The sequence below is a fragment of the Nilaparvata lugens genome, chromosome 11, assembly GCF_014356525.2.
Source record: "Nilaparvata lugens isolate BPH chromosome 11, ASM1435652v1, whole genome shotgun sequence".
Lineage (NCBI taxonomy): Eukaryota > Metazoa > Arthropoda > Insecta > Hemiptera > Delphacidae > Nilaparvata > Nilaparvata lugens.
In genome coordinates, this window is record NC_052514.1 from 29,194,315 (window position 1) to 29,221,844 (window position 27,530).

A 27,530-nucleotide genomic window follows, 5' to 3' on the forward strand; every position below is an offset into this window, starting at 1 on the left:
ATTAAATAGTATAAATTTCCCTGAATTACAAATGAGAATGACATGTGAGTTGCCTATTACATTGGTATTATGACCAGTGGTCAAGATCTCCCATGATTTATAATTATTCATTTATTGGATGATTGAATCAATTAAATACAAAACTAATTGACTTTTTGTGTAGTTGAGAAGTTGATATTGTGGTAATTATTCATATTGAATGAAAAAGACTAAGAAATTGTCAGAAACCACAGATTTATTGATACTTAGAAAAGTATAAATTGATACTTAGAATTTTTCCCAAGTATCAATGAATCTGTGGTTTTTGACAATAATTACTTACCTAGTTTTTTCATTCAAAACTAATTGATTCACTATTTTTACATAAATAACTGAGAATAATTATATTCCAAAAACTTATGCAATGACTTTCAATACTATATAAATTCAATAAACCTTAACATTGTAAGTTCTAGATGAAGTTGTTGTACGAACCTTCAGCGACCACCAATCTATCACCAGGCGTTGCGTTGTTGCAAGCATCTGGCTAGGTGGCACCCTGAGCTACAGCAGCGGTCACCATACATGCCAATCTCGCAGTCGTGTCCAGTTTTATCTGATTCGAATACATTCGCCCATCACGAAGTGCCAGCCTGTGCAAGCTGCTATTTTCAACTGTCATCATACCTTATAGATCACACCATCATTTCTCATACAACCAATGCTGGCAGTTTCAAGTGAAACTGCACCACCTAATAACACCCTTCGTTCGAAGCTACCACACGCCCTGGATCCAATACACTGATTACAGCATTGCACACTAAATAAATCATCTTCCACTTGTGTTCTATGCTAACATCATGAGTGTAGATCCATCTTTGGAACTACTGAATTTTTATACAAGATTTATGAATGTTGATTGAGTACAAAAGATAGATAACTTGGCTGAGATTGAAATGCCAACTTCTGTATTTGATCGAATCATATTTGAATAGAATAAATACAATATTGTCAATCACTATTTATTTTACATGTTGAGAAAAAATACACAATATGAATTGCAGTTGAAATATTACTGAATCGTCATACAGATTCATAGTAGTTTCATCTAGTCATGAATAAATTGCCTCTTTGTAGGGTACAATACTATCCCTAGAGGAGATTGAGAATGAGAATTACCTAATCATAACTTTATAAACATGTAAGAATGCATTTTTAATGATAATATGATTAAGAGTAATGCCGACCTATATCATCCCTTAAAGAGTTAAAGTTTCAAACAATATTCATGGGGGACAGAAATTGCGTTATCTTTTGAATTCGCACATCATTAGAATTTTTTCCAAATATTCCACGGGAATAAGTTCATAGTTTTCAACTGTGGATAAGTCAAAGTAATCATATCTTTCAATGTGTAGGATTTTTTTCTACAAGTTTATGTTTCAAATGTATATTATTATAAATATTTGTAGCATTTCTCAAAAATTTACTCTATCCGAAACTGATTTTTTATTCGATTAGGAGAGAATTCAATCATAATTAGCAATTTGTGAACCACTCTCGTGTTTAATTAAAATACTATTCTATATGATAATTTTTTAAAATTTTGATTCCATAATAACAATGTGGATACCACTCTTGTACAAGTAAAAGTAGCTAGATGAGAATATCACTCCAGATTATCCAGAGTTGAAGTGGACGAGTAACATGGAAGTGCAATTGGGTTTTCAAAATATTTCACAAGAATTTCCCATTCCTTATTGCTTCATTTTTCAACCATTCTTCTACAATATATTTCATAGTTTTTTCAACTGTGAATATGTTGAAGGAGTCATATCGTTCAATGTGTTGGGTTATTTTTTCAACAAATTTGAGTTACAAAGGGATATCAACGAAAATATTTAGGGCACGTTAACTGTCGGTCCCAGCTGAAGTATGACAGTCGTAAGGCCCATTGACGGCTCAAATGATATATTCAGGCAAGGTGGACCTCCCGTCAGGAACTCCCCACCAATAAAAGCCATACGAATATTATTTATTTATCATAAATAATTATCTCAAACTGATGTATTATTCAATTAGGAGAGAATTCAATTCAAAATTGTGAAAATACTTTCGAGCTTAATAGAAATACCACTTTAAATTATAATTTCAAAAGTTTGATTTCATAATAGCAATGTGGAGACCACTCTCGTACTAGTAAAAGTAGCTCGATGAAAATATCACTCCAGATTATTACATCCCGAGTTGTAGCGGACGAGTAACATGGTAGTTCAATTGAGGATGTGTAGGATGCAGGCGACAACTAACTTGGAACGGATAAAAAATCAGAAACGTAAGACAGGCAGGAGGACATGAACTGAAAGCAAAAAGAAGAGGATGAGAATAATAATACGAGAGCAAGAAAGAGGATAGATAATAAAACGAGGAGAAGCCAGGAATGTCGTTCGGGATACGTAAGTATTCCACTTGCTTTTGCCTTAGTTGGTGGTGATAAATTTTTTCCAATCGATGTCTGGCCAGTTCGTTATAGAAGAATACTGAAGATGGGTGGTCATCAGGAGTGCATAGGAGACCTGCCTCGGGGTCCCTCAGACCAGAAGAATATACTCCACAGTTTAAAAATACTCCACTCGACCCCAGGGCATAGTCTTTTCAAGAGTTAGCGACAATTGTAAAAATTGAAGGCTACCCCTAACAACTGTTATTATGCACCCGGACCGGACTATTAACGAGTTAAGTTGCACTGCCACCTATGGACGCAACCGTCGTTAAGCAAACTACCGGTTGATGTGGTTTGCCGCACATTTTTGCGAGCAGCTTGGCCCTGGAGGGTTTCTAGAAAAGTGGAAGAAGTTGGATGAAATGAAGAGTGCTTTTGCGATAAACGCTTTGGAGGAAACAGAAGTCAAAATCTGAAGACGTAAACTTGAGGTTTGATCAGTGATGGCTCGTTTATTAGGACTCTATGGCATAGTCCTCCTATTACTAGACACTAAGGACCGAATTCACCAAAACGAAAACTTGGTTTGAACGCCAGTCGATTTTAATTAAACAAAAAATCATATTACAAAACCAATTCAAAATCATCTGCCTTCGAACCAACTGCCGCTAAAAACTAGTTTTCGTTTTTTGGGGAATTCGGGCCTAAATACATCTTTTTTATTAATTTTCGTCCTTCAAAATAACTCATGACACCTTCTTTACAACTTTGAGAGAGTATTATTCAATGAATACTAGCTATTAAAATTTATCAGAGTAGACCACGCATGGAACGCATTTCTACTAATGTTTCCTTGAATGAATTACATCTTTATTCCGATTAAGGCGTCAACTCACAACCTAACTTCTATTCATTGAACTCAATCTCATATTGTATTCATTGATTGATTGGCTGCTATTATTTCATCCTGACTTACCTTTATTGTTGTATAGAAAGTTTCATTCGTATTGAAGAAGATCAGAAGTATAACAGAAAGACCAATCAATATAATAATGTGAGCTACGAAGGAAAAGTTTTTCTATATGGTTCTCAAAATTTAAGAGAACTGAGCTTTTCATCTGCTAGCCAGTCTTAACAAACTCTTAATATAGACAGGTGTTTCTCCAATATTTTTTCTCCATTTGTAATCAAAATTTTGATCCTCCATCCTTACCTGGAAAGCCGATAAAAAGTGAGAACGAAGATCGATCATCTGTCCCCAAACTCTTAAACATCATCAAGCTCTGACACTTCATTACTTGGAAAATTCTCGTATCTGAAAACAAAAAAACGAGTTTAATTTTATGTTTAGCTCTTTGAGAGGTAAACGCTTAACGGCCAAAGGCAGAAGCAGTCAACGTTTTGATATTCTCTTTTCTTTGCCAACAGAAATTCAGCTTCTGATTTACACTGTTATCAATTTGCAGGTGATGCAAAAAGCGGAGCTGGTTGACACGAGCCTGTGTGTGTGCGCGTGCGCGTGTGCACACGCGTGCGTGTGGACTTCGCGTGGGTCAAACAAGAGGATCGCCGGTTCGAGACCACGAGCGCGGTTTGCGGTTTTTTGGACCGTGGCATAATTAACATCTCTCGCACTTGGCTGTTCGCTTTGTAACGTAGCCAGCCGCAATTTTGTGTGATGGCCTCCTCTCATCGCATTTATTATCAAAAGAGAAAGACAACAATTAGAGAAGGGAGAGTTGAGTAAGGGAGGGAGGGAGAGAGTGATTGATGAAGAGAGGGAGCAAAAGAGTTGGAGATTCCGAGTGTTGAAAAGTAAGAGGATGAGAGAGTGAGGTAGTACAAGAGAAGGAGAATAAAGTGAGTGAGTGAGAGAGTTGGAGATCCAGAGAGTTGGAAAGTGAGAGGATTAAAGAGAGAAGGAGTACAGATAGAGAGGATGAAGTATAAGAATGAGAAGTAGAGGTAGAGAGTGAAGGAGAAGACTAAAGAGAGTATTAAGAGTGAAGAGTTAGAGTGAGATTTAGGGAATCAGAGTGGTATTTGAGAGAATAAGATAGTGAAAGAAAGCTCTAGTTGGATGGAAATTGAATAATAATTATAATGTAAGATTTTATGTTTTGGTGAATGACTCGCCCTGTGTTGTAGTGAAACGTCCAATATCCACAACCTCTATCCATAGCCCGAATGTCAAACAAATCTGGGAGATATGCATATTTCATGAAATCCATGATTTTTTGCTAAAATGGTCAGAAATTAAAATCAAAGAGAGTATGTGTTCATAGGGGTGGAAGAGTAAGGATTCAAGATAGTGAGAAAGTTATAGAATGACTTTTTTATTTGTTGACGTGGCGAGGCTCGGACATAAGGAAGATCCAATGAGTGAAAGAGTAAGGGAACCAAAGAGTAAGAGAGTAAACGTGTAAGGAAAACAAAGAGCGAGAGAGTATGAGAGTGGATGAGTGAGAGAAAAAAAAGAGAGAATTCTCTTTCATCGGCACGCTCCTCTCACCAATTACGAAAGGAAAACAAATAAAAAGAAACCAGGAAAGAAAAAACTCTGATCCATTTTCTCTATCAACTTTCATTTTTTTACAGAAAGTTTCAACATTTTTGACTTTCCTGGGCAACTTCTTTCTGCAGTCAGCCAACGCTGAGATAATCAATCTTGTTTTTCTTGCAGAATTCTCTCATTTTTGAAATCTGTTATCATTGTCCATGCCCTTCAACGAAATGTTGAGTAGTTGGTTCTGGAGTAAGAAAAAATGGAATACTGATGATTTTTTCTCTGAGGTACCTTCATAATTCAATGACATTTCTTAAGGTCATTCATCCTGAGGAATGATGGAGTTATCCCATGAAATATGACTGTATCACAGTGGGAAGAAAAGAGGTTTCAATCCCTTCTATTCACTCTCACTTCCATTCCCTTAGATAGGAAAAGAGTAGAGAGCCACTCAGACTTGATCCCAGGAGTCCAGCCGGAGAAATGGCTTGATTCCAATAATTTTAATACATGATTATTACAGAGTTACAAGATAGATTACTACAATGACCACTATAGTGAGGTCCACTTTATAATGGCAGTGGATAAAGATAGGAGAATAGCGATGCCGATTCTCTGCATCAATTAATCATATTTCTACACTGTCAAAAACATAATTGGAATCGTTGTGAACCTGGAAAAGGATAGTACCACCGTCTTTGTCGAATGATAGACAAGTATAATGAAATAATGAAATAAGAAATATAATAATAATGAAATAAGAAACAGTAGAATTTACAAGGTTTTATAATGTAACTCGGATTAGAATATTATCATATTTCATCATAACATGAGCTAAAAAAAAATCAGCTGATAGTTGCAGTGATAGTAGTTTTAATTTTTCTGCTCAAAATTTTCAAGTTTATTTTAATATTATTGAAACTTTCGGATTGTTCAGTGTTATTTCCGGCTCTTATCAACCCTTCGAAATTCAAAATTCATCAGTCATATCTCGAATACGTATTCTCTGAGTGTTAATCTTTGGTGAAATCAGAAATTTTAAACTTAACCTCACTTTGGACTATTTATGTGTCAAAATCAAGGAATTGAAGAAGTTTTGGGCATTTGCCTGTTTCTCTTTCCAAATATCGTGTTTGTGACTGTTCTAATAAATAAATAATAAATAAATAATAAATAATAAATAAATAATAATAAATAAATAAATAAATAAATAATAATAAATAAATAAATAATAAATAAATAAATAAATAAATAAATAATAAATAAATAAATAAATAATAAATAAATAAATAAATAAATAAATAAATAAATAAATAAATAAATAAATAAATAAATAAATAAATAAATAAATAAATAAATAAATAATAAATAAATAAATAAATAAATAATAAATAAATAAATAAATAAATAAATAAATAAATAAATAAATAAATAAATAAATAAATAAATAAATAAATAAATAAATAAATAATAAATAAATAAATAAATAAATAAATAAATAAATAAATAAATAAATATAGCAAAACCAAAGTTGATCAAATACTGTGATTATAACGTGGACCTCACTATATGAGGATGGTTGTAATCCATATGGGAACATTTGAGGAGCGAAACTTTAGTGGAGACTGGAGAGTATTAGTTCATAAAGAAATACGTAGAGAAATGAAGAAATATGAAATAAGAGAGCTTATAGCATAGAAAACGCATACGGATTGCATTATCCAATTCTTATACTTCTTTTATCCTTCACTTCTATGACATTCAAAGTCTGAAAATGGACACTGGAGGATGGGGGGGGGGCATTCTATGTATTCAGCCGTTCAAGGAAAAATACTCACTTCAAATTCAGAACTTGTCTATTATTAAAAAAATAATTGCTATAACAAATTTTGTGAAGCTTGTTCTCCTACATCAGATAGAAATATTGCTCCAAATCAAACTATTCTAAAGGATAAGCTCGATATTTGAATTGAATTGAATTTCAGTTCTCGATAACATACATAAAATACAAATAATACAATTGCATGACAAAATAATTATGCATCATGGAAATAATAAGAAGAAAAAACACATCCATGAGCTGAAGTATTTCTATCAATGTCCATTAAATGGATCTACTCATGAATCTTCATCAAGTTTCTTTGTTATAATCAAAGTTCCACTAATAAGCGATAATCTTTCCCATTCCAGGCAAGTTTGATTCAAACCAGAAACTGAAATCTATTTCCTCTGGCGGAAATGGACAGGAAATTACGGGCTCTTATGCATACGACTCATCAGTGATTTGTAAACTTACATCAGGATTAATTGACTCTTAATTTAGTTGTCAGAGGTTGACTTAATGAAGAACTAATCGATGGATATGTTAATCCTACGATTAGACTTTATAAGTCGTTTTGCAACGCATAATATGCTGTCATAAAATCTGTGATTGTAATCAATGTGGCGGTGGACCCTGTAACTATAATTGCGCCACATTTGAAATTCGATCAAATAAAATATTTACATAATCGGCTATGTTCTTCTTCGACCTGACGGTTGTCTTTGAAATTTTGCATTCTCTTCCGGTAAAGCGAAGGTCTTGACAGGAGTCACATATCCGGCATGAAAAAAATTGTCACACTACACAAAGAGGGGAGTGACGTGTCATTTTTTGTTCTTCTTTGTTTTGTTTGAGTTTTGAGGCTATGTCATAGGTCAGCAAAGACAATAATGAGAAAAGAATAGGGTCAGGTACAAGGAATGTTTGAGCACTGTAAGTTCACATGGACTCGATTTAGATTTTCTAGACATTCTAGAGAGAGAATCGTTGTTCAAACTCTATAAAATTATGAACAGAAAGGAAAAAGAGATATCAAAATAACATTGAAGGTATTGCAATAGTATTTTGATGAGATAACAATTACTAGATACTAGTCAATACAAGATACCAGTCAATTGTCAATTTGCTGCAAAATGTCATGAGAACTGCAAGAACTCCTGAACTGCATAGATTACAATGAAGAAAATAGTTAGAAATAATTTCCTTACTTATTGTACAAAAAATAACTTCATACTTTATATCATGAATTACAACAATAAATTTTCATAGAGATGTTGTCACCTCTCTTCCCGTTCCCCTGAATATCCCTATATTTTTGTATCCTTTCTATTATCCAATAGTTTCTTTATCAAACTCATATCAATATCAGTTCTGGAATGGAGATCAGGCTTTTAAATGCATGGATTTGTACTGGAATCATCAAATTGGAATTATATTCTTATTATTCATATTGTAGAATAAAATATCAAATGATGTTGATTTGCTTCTTATTCGTCCCATACATGCTTTAATCAATATTGTAATTTGGAGGGCTTTCATGTCGTAAACTTGCAATCAGGCTGCTCTCAAATTGCATGTCACATCAAATCTTCTAAAACCACGGCAACCAATTCACGATCTCGACACTGCCTTCGTCACGGTGCGTCACGGTGACGTGACATGACGAGTTTTCGAGCGTAATGAGCATCACATCATCCATCGCATCGCCAAAAACATCTGTTGCAGAACTATTGAACGCATGCGCGTGACTGGATGGATTTTCAGCCGTCGAAAAAATATAATTAACCAGCAGAACAATGAGACATTTTACGTGCTATTGTTCTAGATCGACAGTGGGCGGAAAAAGTTTATTCGTCCTATTAGTGGGGTATGGGGCAGGTGCTTTGGATTCGGCAGGTGCCTCCGTAAAAAAGTAGGCAGTCCACAGTTTCGGAGTTTCCACTTTAGATTGTCAGCATTCCTCAAGAATATAACTTATACTTCCTATTCATCCAATGCTGACAGATCGAAGCTCACTTTCAACTGACAGCATTATTTGAATTGATAAACATTGATGTGATTAATCAGGAAAGCTGTCAGTTTTAAGAGAATCCCATTATAGTAATATTGTTGATCGATGTGAACATTTTTCTTGTTTGTTAACTCGCTGTGTCAATGCATAACTGTCAGTTAGAGAGACATGTCACACTTTTTGATACCTGGTTGCTTGTTAGTAAATTGAGGTACCTGTACTTTGTGTAATTAAAAGTAGTGTTCAAGTTGGTTTTATTGAGTTTCCTGTGTTCTCTGTCGGAGGCTATTATTGTATTGAATTTGTATGGTCACAAACAAGGAAATGGATTTTGTATCTGATGATTAGTTGGTCATGCACTCTCACAATTTGCTTCCAAGTTATAATAATCTAACAAATCGAAGAAGTATGAAAATAATAATTGAACAAATAAACGTGTCTCTATATAATTATCTATAATATAAAAAAGAAAATAGTTGACTTATACATTTACGTGACAGGAAATCCACGAATGACGCATCATCATGTCTGAACTACTGGTCTGATTAATTTGAAATTTGCATATAGATTCTCAATTTAACGAGGATGGTTATAGGCCTATTTTAAATTCTTCAAGATTCCAGAGGATCAAGTTTTCAATTTGTCAAGTTTTCAATTGGACCCTTATGGAGCACGTCTCACCTGCTAGTAATAAATAAGGATGAATTATTATTAGAAGTAATCCATACTCCTAACTCAAATAATCAGAGTTTATAGGAATAAATCGTACTCCAACTGAACAATGGCACTAAGGAGATACAGTAGCCTATTAGTAGTCAAAACTCTGCAAAACCAATGAATTAATGGAACAGAAAATTGTGAAGTTATTATGAATGAATATTGAGTTCAATGTTGGAAATATTGTGAAATCTTTTAGTACTGTCTTTGGTCAACAAATATGGAACATAATCAACAATTTCAAGAATTGTATACATTGTTGCTCTTAAATTGAACTTTGAACGTTTTTAAGATATAATTACAGTTGAGTTTGTAACAGCTGTGCCTAGTTGAAAGTTGTGTGTATATTTTTGGCTTCAAAATTTTCTGAAATAACTTAATTTATACAAAGTGCGGTGATATAAGTGCAAAATTTGACTATAATTTGGTATTTTAATCATTCTAAATTCAAAATTTCTAGCTAATATATATTCTTGGACAGAACTTTGAACTTTAAATTTCCTCAGTAAGAACATAACCTATTTTTTCGGACATTTCATTATTTATCAAAATTTGGGAACAGAATAGTTTTGGGCTATGCCTGTTGTTCTATCCCGATCATTATTGTATGTAACGCTCATTTATTAGTTGAAGAATACTGGAGAAGAAACAAACTTTTGCAAGAAACTATTCATTTCATCTATTCAAATATAAGCTGTGCTAATTAGGATTCATTGAAGTTCCTATTATTTATTAGTTATATCATTGTAATAAACGTAAGCGGGCGTACAATATTTAGGTGGAATTCATTGAAAAACTGTTTTTAGAGGATCCGTTCGAACATGTACAACTCTTAACGAATTAACTCTAAACGAATCAACAAGTTATGCTAGAAACATTTCTATTGTCTTTTTAACTGGTGGTGGAGTAATCAGTTAGTTTTGAATTGCTTGATTTTGTTCATCAATCAAAGCTGACTGGAATAAGATCTCTATAACTGATCAAGCTTATCAATCCTTCTTTAGGCATTATTGAAAAACTCATTCATCCTTGGTTTATCTCCACCACGCCAGGCCAAATCGAGAAAGCTCCAAAGTAACTCCAGAAGCCAATGATTGAACGACCCTAATTATAGTGTTTATAGAATATCAGCCACGTTTATCTTGCAATAACCACTCACACAACATGATGAGCTTCCAATAAAATAACTGCGATCACCTCATCTAAAATTTGAGTTGGATAATATGTAATAAACAAGCTTTGGACGTTCTTCCTTTCAATCTCTCCAGTCTCTTATTATTTCCTCTCATGCAGAGGATCATTTTCCTATTTCACTTCCTATTTAGATTTTTTTTCAAATATTTTCCAAGCCATCACAGTAGCTTGTAGCAAGATATCTGGATGCTTCTCCATCATGTTATTGACAGAAATGTTTTGAACAAGGAAAAATAATAAATCAAAGTTTTTTTTTAATATTTAAGTGTGGAATCCTCAACACACCATTCTCATATGATTATCAAGCTTAAAATCATGAATATAAATCATTTATCCCATGTGTTATATATCAGCCTATCCATTACATCACAATGAAAAAAGCGTTAATTTAAGAGGATTTCGAAGTTTTCTTGAATTATTGTCATATTAAATTATTCATTTTCATATGAAATTTCATATTTTTATTCAAAACGTTCTCATAATAATAGTCTTGGATGAATTGATTATTTCAATTGCATAAAACATGGGATTCCCTTTTTCACACTTCACTAATAATTCATGCCTCAAAATAAAAACATTAACAAAGTTTTCCCCCCAATTTTCAGAGTAAATAAAAGTTGATGAACGAATGTTGAATTGATTCAATTACTAGTAGAAAATTATTTATCTCAGAGATGATAGACAGAAAAAGACTGAACAAGTTTGAATTCAAAACAAATTTAAAGAGAAATCTTCCCCTTGAAATATGGACAGGAGACTTTGTTCTTAGTATAAAATACTCGGACTTTGAATTGGGAATGGAAGAAATATCTTGAAAGTAGAATAAGTAGTATGTAGCGGTCAAGGCTTGCCTCATTGGATTCAATTGTTTGACCGGCCGGTCAAGGAAGCGGATTTCCATGGAAATCCCTTCGCAGGACAAAGAAGAAAATGGGCTGCGATCATTATGGGGGATGAAGGCAATTTTCCAGAGGCAGACTCGTATCTAAGGGTTGTTGGGATATGCACAAGGGTGGTTGGAATTCAAGGTGGACATGGGTGACTTAGCCGAGGGTAAGAAGCTTACAGCATTTAGGCCAGTCATAGGTTTTGGATCTTAGCCATTGCCCTGATAGACCCTGAGTTGGGGTGGGTGCTGTTAGAATGCGGGGATAAGCAAATAAATCTGGGGCACATGTAAGACCCACTGGTCAATAAGGAGATTTGAGATTTTTGAAGATTTCTACTTGTTCTGTCTCGATTTTGGAAATAATCTTGACTTATAATATTCATTCAAGTGTCTTTCATAATCCACAATGAAGTTCAGATCGACAGGAGATTAAAAATGTTTCACTCATATGAATACAATTACATCATTTGACTGATGATTCTAAGAATACTAGAAACTCCTCTTGAAATTTTCAATACCTTGTTTTTTTGCTTCAGAAATAATATTTCGAAAAGATTGTATTCATGTCAGTGTAAGAGTTTGAAGACTGGACAAGCTCAAGATAAGTGTGTCATTGGTCAAGTTTCTTTATCAATATTCTATGTTCTCAAGTTCCTTACGATCTATTGACCAGTTAACAACTTATCTGTTTTGCAAAAAATTTCTTCCTTGCCAATCAAAGGTGAAATTCCTCATCGTTTTTTTTTATATTATGACTGTGATATAATTCATTATTATATCACTAATGATGGTGTTCATTCGATCCTCTCTCACTTCAATTGGAATTGGATATTAGAGATTCTTCAAGATACTCTCACATTATAGATTTTGGTAAAATCAGACCAAATCATGAACAAAAGATAGATAATTCATTAGTCATTAGTAGATAAAAAATGTTCTGAGATGGTAATAATTTTTGAAAGAGCTGCAAATTTGAAACTGCGAACTATGCAAAACCAAACCAAACTAAATAAAACTAATCACTCATAAAAGATGTTACCTCTTGAAGTATCATGACTGACTTCCGTCATCTCTATTATTTCTCATGCATATAATAATTGCATAAATTTCACTATAGATATCGATACGAATAACAAAATGTACACCAAGTAACAAATCACTGCAAACTTGTAGTACTTATATTGACTATCATGTATCAAAAGTAAGCCTACGCAAAATAAGTCGCTCGATCGATCCAGTTTTTTGTCACCAAAAATGCAACCAGACACCCGGTTCGTTTACTGGCTGCTTGTGAGAGATGGAATCTGACAATGAAATCCCGGGCAGTAGGTCACTCAGCAAGAAGTCACCATGTGGGCTCACAAGGTCTGGACACTTGTTAGCCTGCATTCATTTGTCTCTCTCCTCTGCTCCAATATTTTCTTCTTCTTTTGCCACTCTCTTACAAATTATCTTTCCAAACTCTCTTCCAAGTCTCCTGCTTTCATCCATCCGATTGCTTCTTTTCTTATGCTTATCTTTCATGCTTGAAGCTATGGTTTTCTTCTTCTTTCTTTCCACCTGCCTGTAATAATCATTATTTATTTTTCTCAAATGTTGCTTTGTTTCTCCTTCTTGTGCTGTTACCACCTCAACTACTCACTCTCCTTCCTTTTTATCATTCAGTTCCACTTTTCCATCTTGCGCAAGATACTTGGCAGTATTTAATTTGAATCATCTTATATTGAAATGTAATAAAATGATCAAATTCTTTTAGTACTATAATATTACCGTATTTAATTTTATATCATATTTAATGCATAAAATAGTTAAATATTAATATAATAGTAATATAATTAATATTATATTATAGTAATATAAATATTAGTTGGCTACATTATCTCGAATTTGTAGATCTTATATTGAAATCAATATTATAAGATGATAATCATAACTTATTTCTCAAATGTAGCATTTCTTCTCCTTCCTGTGCAGTTATCACCTCAACTACCCACTCTCCTTTCTTCGTACAATCTAGTTCCACTCTTGTCACTTCTCCCCTTGCTAAATCATACCAATCGTCTTCCCAATTATTCTCCTATGATTTTTGGTTAAATTTAATGTGAATCATCTTTTATTGGAATTAAATCAAATAATGAAATTCTTTCAGTACTATAATATTACCGTATTTAATTTGATATCATATTCAATGTATAATATTATATAAGTAGGCTACATTATCTTCATCTTAGACATATTTCGTGCTTTCCTCTTCGATCCCCTCTTTCACCTTGCAACAACTTGCATCTTCTTTTGTCAGATGTTTTGCACTCTTTTAACTCTCCTACTTTCCAATAAACTTATCCTTTTCTTCTTGCATTCTCGCCTCTATATTCTCCTACATATATCATCATTGCATTCTTGCCTCTATATCCTCTTTCCTCTCTCTTTGATTCAGTCAAAGACTCAACCTATTTCGGACTATATGTTATCTAAATTTGGAAGAGGAATTGCACAAGGTTACCTTATTTTTCCTCTCCCTATCATTTTGATAGTTATCATTTTGTACTTATTGTATGAATGAATAAAGTCGAGAAATACAACAAATCCGTTTCCTATAAGGCTCAGAATGACTAAATAATGAAGCTTGTACAGGATGAGATCCGATATTCCAGTATACGTTAGAATGATTTATTTTTAACAGTATTTCGAAATCTTCAACTTGTATTTTTTATAGAATGCAACACAAGCTATACAGGTTGTCAAGAGGGGATCCTCTCTATCCCTCACCTCCCCTGACAGGGAAACGCTACGAAATAATTGGGGGAATGAGATGCAAGAGGGATGGCAGAAAAAATTCGACTTGTCTAGAATAAGAAATGCCGTCGTAAAAATTACAAGCGAGTGAAACGATCCAAATCACAAGACGTCCCTAGACGATCTTTGAAAAAGTTGAGGTATTTTTTAGGGGTGGGTGGTGAGGGTGAGAGTGGATAAAGACGTTCTTCCAAGGAGAGAAAAAGCAATTCAATTAATTTTTCCGTTGGGAGTTTTGCGCGCGAGTAATTCGTGCGCGAATGAAAGTGAGGGTCTTTCTCATTCTTTCTTGCACCCACTCTCTCTCACTCTCTCTGACTCTCTCTCCGATGCAGATGGTCCGTGACGTGTTGTGGCATGCTGGAGCGTGCAAAGCCACTAAACGCTTTCAGACCCTTGCAGTATGAGGAGTTGAAGCTGCTTTGAACGCACTTTAGAGTCGAGAAAAGCAGCCGGGAAAGCTCGAAAGTTGTAGTGCATCAGGGGATATCAAAGCTGTTCAAGATAAGTAATATCACAATAAAGATATCGATATTCCAACACATTGATAGGGAATTATCGGAAAATGAATCATGAAATCTTCTCATTTACTGTTTATTTCAAATCAGGTATCGAAGCAGCATTAAGAGGATGCCTCTTTACTTATTTTTCCACATTGTATAATAATAATATCGTGTGACCTGGCTGGCTCAGGTCTGGTGTCAGAGTTTTCAGGTCGCAACTGATCAATTTCAGGGCCTCTGACATGACCTAACGACTGCTTTTTAGGCAGCCGGGACCGACGGCTTAACGTGTCCATCCGAAACACGGGAGTGGCCCGAGAATAATATCTTACCCGGGCTGGGATTCGAACCCGGGCCTTTGGATTACAAAGCATTCCACATTGTATTCAATCAACACACTATTTTCTCATCAAACCCCGACATGCAGTCAATAATTCGTTGAAAATAAACAACGTAGTTCACTTACCTTCTGGTGCACAGATTTCAGGAGCTAATATAATTATAGTCAGTAAACTTAAGAGCTAAGGTACTTTGAAGTTATTGGTGTTTTGAAGACAAATAGTGATCTGTTACATCCCAGTTCAGAATGGATCAAGAAAACATTATCTATCAAATTCTAAAGATAAGTGGTTGAATCAATGAAATTTAAAATTGAAATTCGAATTACAATTTCAAATTTCAATTTCAAATCAAATTCTAAAGATAAGTGGTTGAATCAATGAAAATTTTGAAATTCGAATTTCAAAAAATGATATTGGTTTTGCTATTTCCAAGTTATCAGGCACATGAACGACATCATATAATATTATTGTTTACATCTGGAATTTTCCATGAAAATCTAAATGCACTACAGTATTTGTTGATATTACTGGAAGTGGATACGAGCAGGAATGAGCCAGACGTCAAAAGCAAGATGAATGCTTCCTGTGCTCTGTGATAAGATGAGGATGAGGAGTGGTTTTAGCGGTGCGGTGCGGTTGCCTCAATTAAGTCCAAACCCAGTTTCAAATTTCGGCAATAACACCACCACACACATCCTCAGTTTGCGCCAATTGTCTGCACCACTCTTCTCTTCCTTACTATGTTCTTTACTCTTCTTTTTTCTCCTTCTTTTTCTTCTACTTCTTATTATTTACCACAGTTCTTCCCCTTCTTCGTTACCCTTTTCCTTCTCCTTTGTTCTCGTTTTTCTAATTATCTGTTCTCTTCTATCTCATCCTTCGTCTCAATTCTTCTTCTTCTGTGAACTCTTTTTTCTTCGTTCTTCTTCTTAACTTCTTCTGTGAACTCTTTTTTCTTCGTTCTTCTTCTTAACTTCTTCTTCTGTGAACTCTTTTTTCTTCGTCCTCTTCTTAATGCTCATGTTTTTCTCTGTTTATTTTTACTTCTTCACTCTAATTCTTTCTGCTCCTTCTTCTTCTCCTTCTTCTTCTTTTTCTTCTTCTCCCTCTTGTTCTTTTTCTTCTTTCTCTTTTTCTTCTTTTTCTTCTTCTCCTTCTTCTCCTTCTTCATCTTCTTCTTTGTCACAGTTTTCCACTTCTTTGTTCCCCTTTTTCTTCTTCTCTGTTCTCTTTTTTCTTCTTATCTCTTCTCCTTCATCTTATCCTCCATCTCAATTCCTCTTCTTCAGTGTATTCTTTTTTCTTCGTTCCCCTTCATGTCTACGTTTTTCTTTGTTCATTCACTCTCTTTCTTTCTACTGTTCATTCTCCTTCTTTTTCTTTTTCATACTTTTCTTCTTCTCCTTCTTTTTCTTCTCCTTCTCCCTCATTATTTGTTACTCTTCTGCTTCTGTGTTCTTCTCCTTCAATCAGCCCACGGTCACCACTGACGGATGAACGCCTACGTACGTCGCTTAACCGACTCCGTATTACGCCAGTGATATGATACTATAGCTGTAATAATTTATGGTAGCCGGTCAAGCTCTGAAAAAGCCGCCGGGTTTTTTACAATGATGGTTGGTGATCCATCTACTGACAGTTATTGATATCATTGGTTTTTCGTTGTGGGAGTTCTATATGTCAATCATAACATGATAAACAATGGATGACAGTAGATAGATTAATTGCATTTAATGAATTGGATTTAATTTCATTCGTTGGATTGAATGTCAAATTGTTATTATTCAACCACCATTTCAACTGCTTCCTCCTTCCTTTCCAAAATTTTGTCTGTTTTCTCATTTTACATATCATTCCTGAGAAATTAATATTCATACTCCACTCTAGATTTTTTGTCACAACATGTAGAGCCTGAAAATTAAGCTTTTCTGCAAGCCTTGTAACTGGAAGGATAGAGGTCTGATTAAAACTTTGTCAGATGAAATCTATCAGACATGTTGAAATTGGTCATGCGTACACTTCCCTAGACTATTATGACATTACAATATATTTTAATGTATTGCAGCATCCTGGATACGACTTCAAATAGGTCATACTCGGAAGAAAAATTATTTTTGAGATTTGAAATGAACTTGACTGCACTTTATTTTTTTGGGAATAAAATGTAAATTCATGCAATATTTTTTTGTAAATATCTGAGTGAATTTTCAATGGAATAAGAAGATTAATAGTGGGAATAGGCTATTCATGATGAAAAACCCTTCAACAGTCTCGATCCACTGAACCATTCAGCCTTTTGAGAGGAACTCAACCAATAGCCATTATGCTAACGCTGCGTTAAACTCATACTATCAGTATTATTATATTATAACTAGCCGTCAGGCTCGCTTCGCTCGCCATATTCGTCTAGCCAGGGGGCTACACCCCCTGGACCCCAGTAGAAAAATTGATAAGCGGGCTCGCTTCGCTCGCCATATCAGGCGATATAATATTCCCAGTAATAGCTCCGATTGAAGTAGCAGTGCCCAATCAATTTTTCCGCGATATAGTATATTTCGCACCTAGAGCAGAAAATGAGATTTTTCCAGCTCGAAATCGGTTTTCAAGTCCGAGGCCGTAGGCCGAGGACTAGAAAAGATTGAGAGCTGGAAAAAGATTTTTGCCCGTGGTGCGAACGATATTTTTCGCCACACTACAGGTATTGCTGACAAAATAAATAAAGAATACAAAATAAAGAATACTCGTTACGCTATCGTACCTATCTCTTGATTTTAGTGGTAGAAGATTTGCAGTCAGGATTTCAGATTCTTTTAAAATTTCACTTGGAATACCACAGTCATCTTCAAGCATTTTTGAAAATTCGGAATGCACTAATCAACAATAAATAATTGAATAAAACTGGTTGCGAAGTGAATTAGTTTGATTCGAAACTGGAACTGAAATCATGGCTACTTCAGCTGATGATGAAAGTGGCCACTCGCCCGATCTAGCGGATGACTTATTAACTACTTCCATGAGCGGCTGGAAAGAGACAACTTTCTGGCCTAGCCCGGAAAAGAAAACCGTTTCTGTCGTCGTCTGCAAACAAGGTCTTTCAGATCTACGTAGGGACTGGAAAACAGCTGCTTTCTGTGCAGTGTGGCGAAAAATGCATTTCAATCGACAACTTGGTGCCAACCTAACAAAGTCAACTCAACTTAATGCCAACCTGACAAAATTATTAATTTAGTTAACAGTTAACAACTGTTTCGAAGAGGTACTCTCTCTAGATTATAGTTCTATATTAACATATGGTATGGACATTTTTCAATTATTATTAAGAGATTGGAATAAGAAGAATATACATGCTGAAAGACGAACTTTAAACCCTTAAAAACCACCCTTAGAGTTTAAATATTGTCAAAAGATTTCTTAGTGCGCCTCTAAAGGGCCAACTGAACATACCTACCAAATTTGAAAGTTTTTGGTCCGGTAGATTTTTAGTTCTGCGAGTGAGTGAGTGAGTCAGTCAGTCAGTCAGTTAGTGAGTGAGTGAGTGCCATTTCGCTTTTATATATAGAGATAAACCACGTTCACTTGTAGATATGGTTGCATTTATCACGATGATGTGTTTCAGACGGGGTTCAAACGAACAGCTGACAAAGTTCTCTGTTCGAATCAAGTATCTGCATATGGGCCTAAATCAACCAATTTGAGAAAAACATTATAATAGCTCAACTCGAGAAACTCTCCCCCCAACAATAACAAATAGGTAGGATTCTTTTCCTGCCAGCTGTAGTTTCCATAATTTACTGATGTGGGAGGGGTAGATATATCTTAATTATCGATATGCTTGATAGCGGAAAGGGTTGATCCAACGTATATATGACTTGAGGCGATTGGAAGGTTCAATCTTCTCTTTACCTGTTGCTGGCAGAGGAGTCCTGCCCTATTATGGGGAGTCCTCTCTCCACCTACATTACGAAAAGTGATTGCTTCCAAGGACAGAGATTATTTTATTGGAGTCTTTTCCTCTTCTTCTGCTCTGAATCAAATTTAATGTTTTCAGCCAGCAGAACTATGATAGAGCACAGGTTAAAATAGAAAGAAAAATGAAAATCTCAGTACACTTTTTGGAAGGTACTTGAAAATGGCATCAATGTTGAAACATGTTGTGATTAAATAATTCAAAAAGGGTACTGAGATTTCTATTTTTCTTTCTATTTTTATGATAGTATACTTTATGGACCAGTCCGGTGCAGCTCCAGAGATGCAAGCTGACATGTGTTTTTACTCCAGTCCAGTCAAGTAATTCAAATGCTAAGATTCTTAAAAACTATCCTGTCAATAAATCTCACAAACTATTACAAATTAAATGATCAATGTCCGAAACATGTTGTGATTAAATAATTCAAAAAGGGTACTGAGATTTTTATTTTTCTTTCTATTTTTATCACAAGTAGCCCTATACAGAAAAGAGATAAGCATAGGTTAAGTCTAATGTTATTTTTCGAGAATCTGTTGACCACTGATCTTTTTGAGCATTCTATGCAATAAACCAATAAACTTCAATTTTTTTCAATAATTATTGTATTTTTCCACATAATTCACAAACCATGTTATTTAGAGCACTTCAATTATTGTGATAATGATGAAAAATATGTTCTCTTTTAGTTCTACCGTATAGAATATTGTGATAAGTTATACACGTTTACGCAAGTACTATTGATCTAACGTAAGCCTTTGAGAAAACACGGGATTCTACGGATTCAAGAGGTTAAAGCAAGTCTCGAGAACAAAACATAACAATCAGTTATTGTAATTATTTCACTTTTTGAGGACCCATTACGGGAGTAACTTAACAATCGACTTAAAATTTATATGAATCACTCATCTTCATCGTTTGAAATGAAAAAATTCTTTATTAGGCAGAGTTAGGACTTCTTAGTCCTCTCTACCACTCAACCTCGAGGTTCATTTCATTTTTAATCTTCATCGTTCTCTTTCCACCATTCAAAATTATAAACTAGTCTATTCTACATTGACACGTTCATAACTAGTATGTCCACATATTCATATAGATTATTGATACCAGTAATTAATCTGTTTTGTAACTCTGAATGGGAAAACTAGAGATTGTTGATTGAGTCTAGGTCGTGAATTAAGACCTTACGAAGCTGTTTACTGTCTTCGAGTAATGAAGATCTCACAATAATGTCAACTTGGCTCTCAGTTTATAAATTCCCAACTGAAACTCTGATATTATATTATTATTAATGAGAGCTGCTCATTCGAAAATCACTCACCAAGTACAAAGTTGAGACATCAATTCCGTAGACTAATGACACCCAACGCTATTCACCGAAGACGCTCCACAAAATGTGTCGACTATGTTCACATGTCCAGTCAAAGCTGCACGCTGACTTGTTACAAGTCTTGCTGTCTCTCACTTAAACATATAGAATCTACTGGAGACTCTGCTGTCTTCAGAGAGATTCACTTAGATCTGTCAGTATTAGTTAGATGGGGAGGATTGATGTTATATAGAAGAGATGCTGACAGTCGGAGAGGATTTAACTCACTATAGAAGTATATCCAATGTGTCTAGGCTGTCTTATACTAACAGAGAATCTAGTAGAGGATATACAAGTTGCAGTCAACCAGAGAAGAGTCAGTCTCTCCTGACAAGGAAGATAGCCAACAGTTTCTAGAGTCTGAAGATACCAATCTGAGACGTACATATGGAACGACTAGACTATCCAAGCCGCGCCAGTTGATATAAATTAAGGCTAGAGACCTGGCTCTGCCCATCCGAGCTTATGCAAGGTAATTAACTCTGTGATCTCATGGTGCATCGGCGATTTATTGAGCTGTAAAATGGTGAGCCGCTGATAAGCCCTTGCAACAGACTCCAGATGAGGAGAAATGGCACAGTATCGTTGAGACTAGGATGCGGGCTCTCTCTGATATTAAAACTTATAAGGAAGAATGTTATAAGAGCATGTTGACTGCAGTATGCGCATGCGTCATAATCTTGTGATTTGTTTGGTAGGATTGTCGAGAGTGTGGGGGCACGTTAATGTCCTGAAGTGGCTAGGTGTACAAGACGTGAGAAGAAAGATGAGCTGAAAGATTAGTGAAATTTGAAAAGTGATTATTGAAAATTTAATGTGATGGAAATTAGAGAGTATTTTGAGAAAAACTTAACAATATTATGGAAAGAAAATACATTCATGATAATTTATAATCAATCATTTAGAATACAAATGAATAAATACTTGAAATACATATCGGTCTTATCTGGTTTTGGGAAACTGGTATTGCCAATATAATATCTCTCTCAAAATTGTTATATCCAACTGGAATCTCTTTATAATGATTAAATTTATAATAGTTATATGGTTTATATAATAGTCCCGTCGATACTTGAAGAGTCAGATAACGGAAAGGTAACTCGATTTTTCACACCCAATAATGTGCTATTTGTTGGAATTGATGATGTAGAAGAATAGAAAAATTGAATTGCCGTTTGTAATATCAGATTGGTATTGCCAATATAATATCTCTCTCAAAATCGTTATATCCAACTGGAATCTCTTTATAATGATTAAATTTATAATAGTTATATGGTTTATATAATAGTTCCATCGATACTTGAAGAGTGAGATAACGTAACTATGAACAGGGATTTTGACATCAACATAGCCCTAACCTAACTTCAATTTTATATAACTTTGTGGCACAATCCTAAAGTGCAATGGTTCTAGAGATAATTTTTACTGCATTCAGTACAAATATTGTATTGCTTTCTCAATTTGCATACCTCATTCAATCAATAGCTGATACTTTTAATAGGGGTAAGCCCGGTTGCACAAAAGCCGGTTGAATTTTAACCGTGATTAATTTTACGAGAACCAATCAGAGAAGATCTTTTTGATAAGAGGGCTTCTCTGATGGTTCTCGTGGAATTAATCACGATTAAAATTCAACCGGCTTTTGTGCAACCGGCACGTAGTCTTTTTTCCTGTGCTTTTTAGAAACATTCTCATCGTCCATCCCCATAGATATTTTATATTTCACTTCTCTAGGAACATGAAAATTTACATGATTCATTCACTCTCATCAAAATAGGATGGAATCGAACTGATCTCTATTAGTTATTTTCAATGGAATTAGGACTTCGAATAAATCATATCTTATCAACTCAAAGACACTGGAGTCAGCTCCAAAAGAGAAAAGATTTGAGCGTCGGACTGACTAAGTAGATGAATTCATAATCTAATCGTTGCATAGCTGAATTATAAAAAATGCAACAATATTCCCGCTCATCATCTGGCTAAATAATAAACAAGGTAGTAAACTGCCTTCCAGATCTTAATAAAAATATCTTCCATGATGAGACGCACGTTTTTTATTCTGAAATGTTCTCGTAAAATATGAAATTGAATAGAGAGTGTTTTATAACCATTAAACCAGCGCCATTCTTTGTGGAATGTGAGTCTCTCAGATGAAATCCAAAGAATTTACGCCAACTAAATGAGATGAATAAAGCATTTATCAAGTAATGATTCCATTACTTTGAGCTGTCAACCAGTTTTTGTTGAACCAAAAAACGTTTTATTAGTTTTTCAATTGAAATATGTCAGAAAACTGTGTCCAGTACTCACAAAGAAACTATGAAATGCTCCATATTATTCCGTACAAACATTGGAGAGAATAGAAAAAATTAATGACCTTTTGGAATGTTCTCTCTGATAAATACCCATCAACATATAAATAATATCCAAATAAATTAGAGATTTTTTAATAATTTCAGAGGCCCTCTAGTCACGAGTCTAATGTTAACTAGTGTTTACTATCAACAAATCTCCAATTTTTCTCAGAGAAACAAAGCTTTCTGTATTATATAGATTGATAATTTTATGTGCAAACTGCAAAATGTACGTTTCCTTGAACAGTAATATCATATTGTCTCTTTTCTGTATAGGGTTACTTATAATATAAATATAAATAAAAATAAAAATCTCAGTACCCTTTTTTGAATTATATTATCACAACATGTTTCAACATTGATGCCATTTTCAAGTGATTTTCACTTACTTGAAAATGTTGAAACATGTTGTGATAAAATAATTCAAAAAAGGGTACTGAGATTTTTATTTTTATTTAGTAATATCATAGTTTTGTGGGACTAGAATGATATAAATTCAACTCCATGACTTCTTCAATATTATTCATCATTACTCGAACCAAAATGAAAAAAATCACATTTTGTATGATAGAAAAATTTTAGAGTACTTCGATAATAATAATAATTATCATTCTGTATTGCAATTATTTTAATTTTCCAATATTTCTTCAAGTAGTGAAGTTCTAGTGCTTCCTTCAAGCTCTCGTATTTAAGATCATTAACCACCTGAGATTATACAATCACGGAGTTATAAGACTCTTCTTGAAACATCTTATTCGAGACATAACATCAGCTTTCAGACACACCGACTCGTTCCCAATAAAGCCAGGTACTTTCCTGTGTGTTTCCGAAAACTCCATCGATACTTAGCTGCTTAGATGCATGGAGGGTCATCCCATCCAACGACCTCACACTGAGTTCTTGCCTGGGCACTCTACGGCCAGGCCAGGCCGATAAGAGGGTTTGTGTGTAGTGTCACCGGGTTATCGTCTTGCGCTGCTCCTAAAATGTCACTTCGTCACTTCGCGACTCTCCCGGCTTAATTTGCATTCGCGTTCAACAGGCGACATGCTATTCATGTCAAGACTTCAGAAATGTAAGCTTGTACACAATTACTGGTCGCTATTTGGTAATTAAACACCTGTGTAGGACTGTCGTCCAGTGACTGCATGCAGGAAATGGCACAGTTTGACAGAGAACGGTCAACTTATACATCTAGACACTATTTCCGTTGAAGAAAGAACAGTCGGTGTCACTGAGAAACTTGGAAAACGTCAGCTTGAGTTTAATGGAAAGAGTTTCATGGAACTGAACATTGATTCTTGGAAATGTGCTTGAAACTGCATCCATTATAAGCAAAGTTCATTATTAATGGATGCAGTTGTGAAAAATAATTGGGGGTTGTCTAGTAGAGATGGATTTACCGGGATCCGATAAAAAAATATAGAATGAGGCTCGTGAATGAGAATATGTTTCAAAAAATATTTAGATTCATTTTTAATCTATACTAATCACCCTACATTTTCATTCTATAACTATTCTACAAGAATATATATTTATATCGTAGAGATAAAAATGTTTATAAAGGTCACCGATCTCATCAATACCTATGTATTTTTTAGTATTTACTCATTGAGACATTATTGTATGATCGGAAAATCAGAAATGAATATGTTCAATCCTCTTAAAATCTACCAATTGATCTCTCTTAATAATTTTTATGATTTTCTATGAAAATTGAAACAACTTGGAGTTGCGACAACTTTTACTGGTTGTAGATAGAACTCACTAAAGCCCGGTCTTCTTATAGTCTTCTTATTGAATACGGGAGATACAAGTTTATCACCATTATTTATTTATTTTATGATCATTTATTTATTTATATGGCTTTTATTGGCAAAGATATCCTTTTGGATATTCTGCCTTGCCTTATTACCCAATGTCATTTCTTATTTACACTCAGATTTACTGTAGGCCTATAGGTACCCAATATACAGGTTCCTTTTAAGTTTTCTCACTTAAAATTCACACTTTCACTTCCTGAGTTTTAATTTTTTGAAATTAAAAATAAATAAAACTCATCTCTAGACACAAATTCACCTCAAAAAAGCAAAAAAATATAAATTTTGATAATGTTATTGAAGCTGAAAATTTCACGTCACAAATTTTTTCATGGCAGAAAATAATGGCACAATTATTAATCTCCAAGGAACCGTAATCAGCATTTGAATTGTGAGAGCTGTTCCAAGATATTCAAATTTGAATAGTTCTCGATAATCTCTGTTAATATAATAATTATGCTATATGAAAGAATTCCATTTAAGATTCGTTTCCACCATGCATACAATCTCCACGTAACTTCGATATCAACTTGCTGATACTTGTCAACTTGGACGATTCTATTTCGTATATTAGTTTCTTAAATCAGCATGATAAATTGAAAAACTAATAATCCAAATATATAAATTAAATTCTATGGTTTTCAATAGATTTCTTTATAATAAATATTTTTTATCTCAGGGTGCGAGATTCGGCACCTGACGGAATAGATAGATCAATTCATCTAGTGAATCAGAGCTACATTATATTATCGCAAATTATATTGTAGATATTAATGATCATATGAATATTGTATTAACAGCTTAGCATTTAGTATTCTTTGTTTGATGGATCTTTTGATTTATCTAATAAAATACCTTTTATACTATCTTTACTTGCGCAAGTATTTTTACCAAATTCTTAATTTATAAAAAACCCTTTCGACGAGCTAGCTTTGATTCTTATTTCATTTCGAAGCACTGAGGGCGCCCTATCACTATTTCGAATATTTCTCACTCACGTGCTGGAATTTTCTATGAGCTGCTGATGTCGATCCAAACTCCTGGTGGTCCTGGATTATTTGTAGCCGGAGTCGTCTCTTCCAAGGGGTTAAAAAATTATTTAAAAATGACTTCTGCTTCACATTAGCATCACAAAGTCTTATGAGAAAAATTTAGAAATTTGATTTAACTTTAAGTTATTAAAGATATTGCGCTCTATAATTTTTGGTGACATCTCATGGTGGTCGTTGGCAGGCAAGTGTCGAAATTCTCTTTTCTAATTCACAATTTTCACTTCTGATTTCCAAATTTACATGAAATTTAAATATTCTGTTCCTCCGCCATTCATGGCTCAAATAGACCGTACCAAACTATTAAATTATTACTTATGTTACATCTTTAATAATTTATTTGCCTTCGGGCCATATCCAAAACATAAACTGCACAATAATAATTTATAAATTCTTATCATTTGTAGAAATATATACAAATATATTTGAATTGGCTCACTATTGCCGCCTATCAATCGCCACTATTTGATTGGTGCATGCAAATTATTATAGTATTCATGCGCCTAGTAACCTCCTACTTCCTTAATACATTTAATTATTTTTGTTTGGGTTTTTTAATATGCTCTTTACATGCAAAGTAATTTTATAAAGGTTATAGATTGATTCTTATATTACAACAATTAGCCACGTGTAACCTTTGGTTCCTCAAGTTGAATACTGTTTCGCTACAATAAGTTTCTGCCAAGGTGTTTGGTCAGATTCTACGTTATGCGACTCGGTCGATCATTAGGTCGCCGATCAGTAGATGTTTTATGCCCAACCTCAAATTTTCAATATTTTATCTAATATTTTATATAATATTATACAGGTAGCAAAAATTATTTTCATTCCTATTCGGCTGTTGTACAATTTGGCCATGATGCATGATATTATCTAATCTTTAACGTTATTATCTTTGGCAATATTAGCCTATTATTTCACTTAGACCTATAAATTTCTCAAATAGGAATTTTTATTTATCCATCCAATTTTCAATACGTTACAACATACAATTAATAAAAAACAAAGCAGCATACAAGAACAATACCTAAACTGAAAAACAACTGGATTCATGAATTAATTCTTAGAACATAAATTCAAAAAGTATCAATGATCACTAACCAACGTCTGCCTAGACATCGATGTAGGCCCATCTATCTTCAGATAATGAACTAGCTAAATTATCTTTTTCTAAATTATCTTCCAGATATTCTAGTAGTCTTCCTGAGAAGTGTCTATATTCAAAAATTGTAAATTGATAAACTTTAATCAGATGGAATCTAATTCTTTACAGTTGGAAATAAATGAGATATTTCAATTATTCAAATGCTAATCAATGGATAATTATTATTCACGAAAATCCACTTCTTTATTTCGGAAACTCTTGATGTGTAGAAAATGATTATAAAAGTTAACACAGTTTTACGTTATCAATCTTCAGCCATCAAAGTTTATGTGTAAATTACTGTATAGACGCAACCAAAATCTATCCAAGAAAAGTTTGATAGGAACTTGAACACTTTTGTGGCCCCAGAGACAAAAAGTGTAGCAAGTCGCAATGATTGGCAAGAAATAAGGTGCAAGGGCACCAGGCATGACCTAGTAGACCGACAGACAAACAGTTTTTCTCAGTGTGGGAAAAACATTTTCCATTATGCGACCGTAAATTTCCATACAATGGGGAATTGTTGCCGGGTCTCAGGGCCATAATCCACTGGACAGAAGGATTTGTGAATGTGTTTGTGTGTCTTTGGCGGTTGCTTGTGTGTGTGTGTGTGCTCTATGACCTTC

General features: G+C 34.2%; 1 protein-coding gene across 1 annotated transcript in view; it reads right to left on the reverse strand.

Annotated features, from left to right (window-relative positions):
* Positions 1 to 3,587: 3,587 nt before the first annotated feature.
* Positions 3,588 to 27,530, reverse strand: part of LOC120353615 — a 201,814-nt gene continuing 177,871 nt past the window's right edge. The window contains exon 3 of the mRNA XM_039438071.1: positions 3,588 to 3,737. Within this exon, the coding sequence (XP_039294005.1) occupies positions 3,610 to 3,737 (128 nt within the window). The 3' untranslated portion in view covers positions 3,588 to 3,609. The remainder of the gene's footprint in view (positions 3,738 to 27,530) is intronic.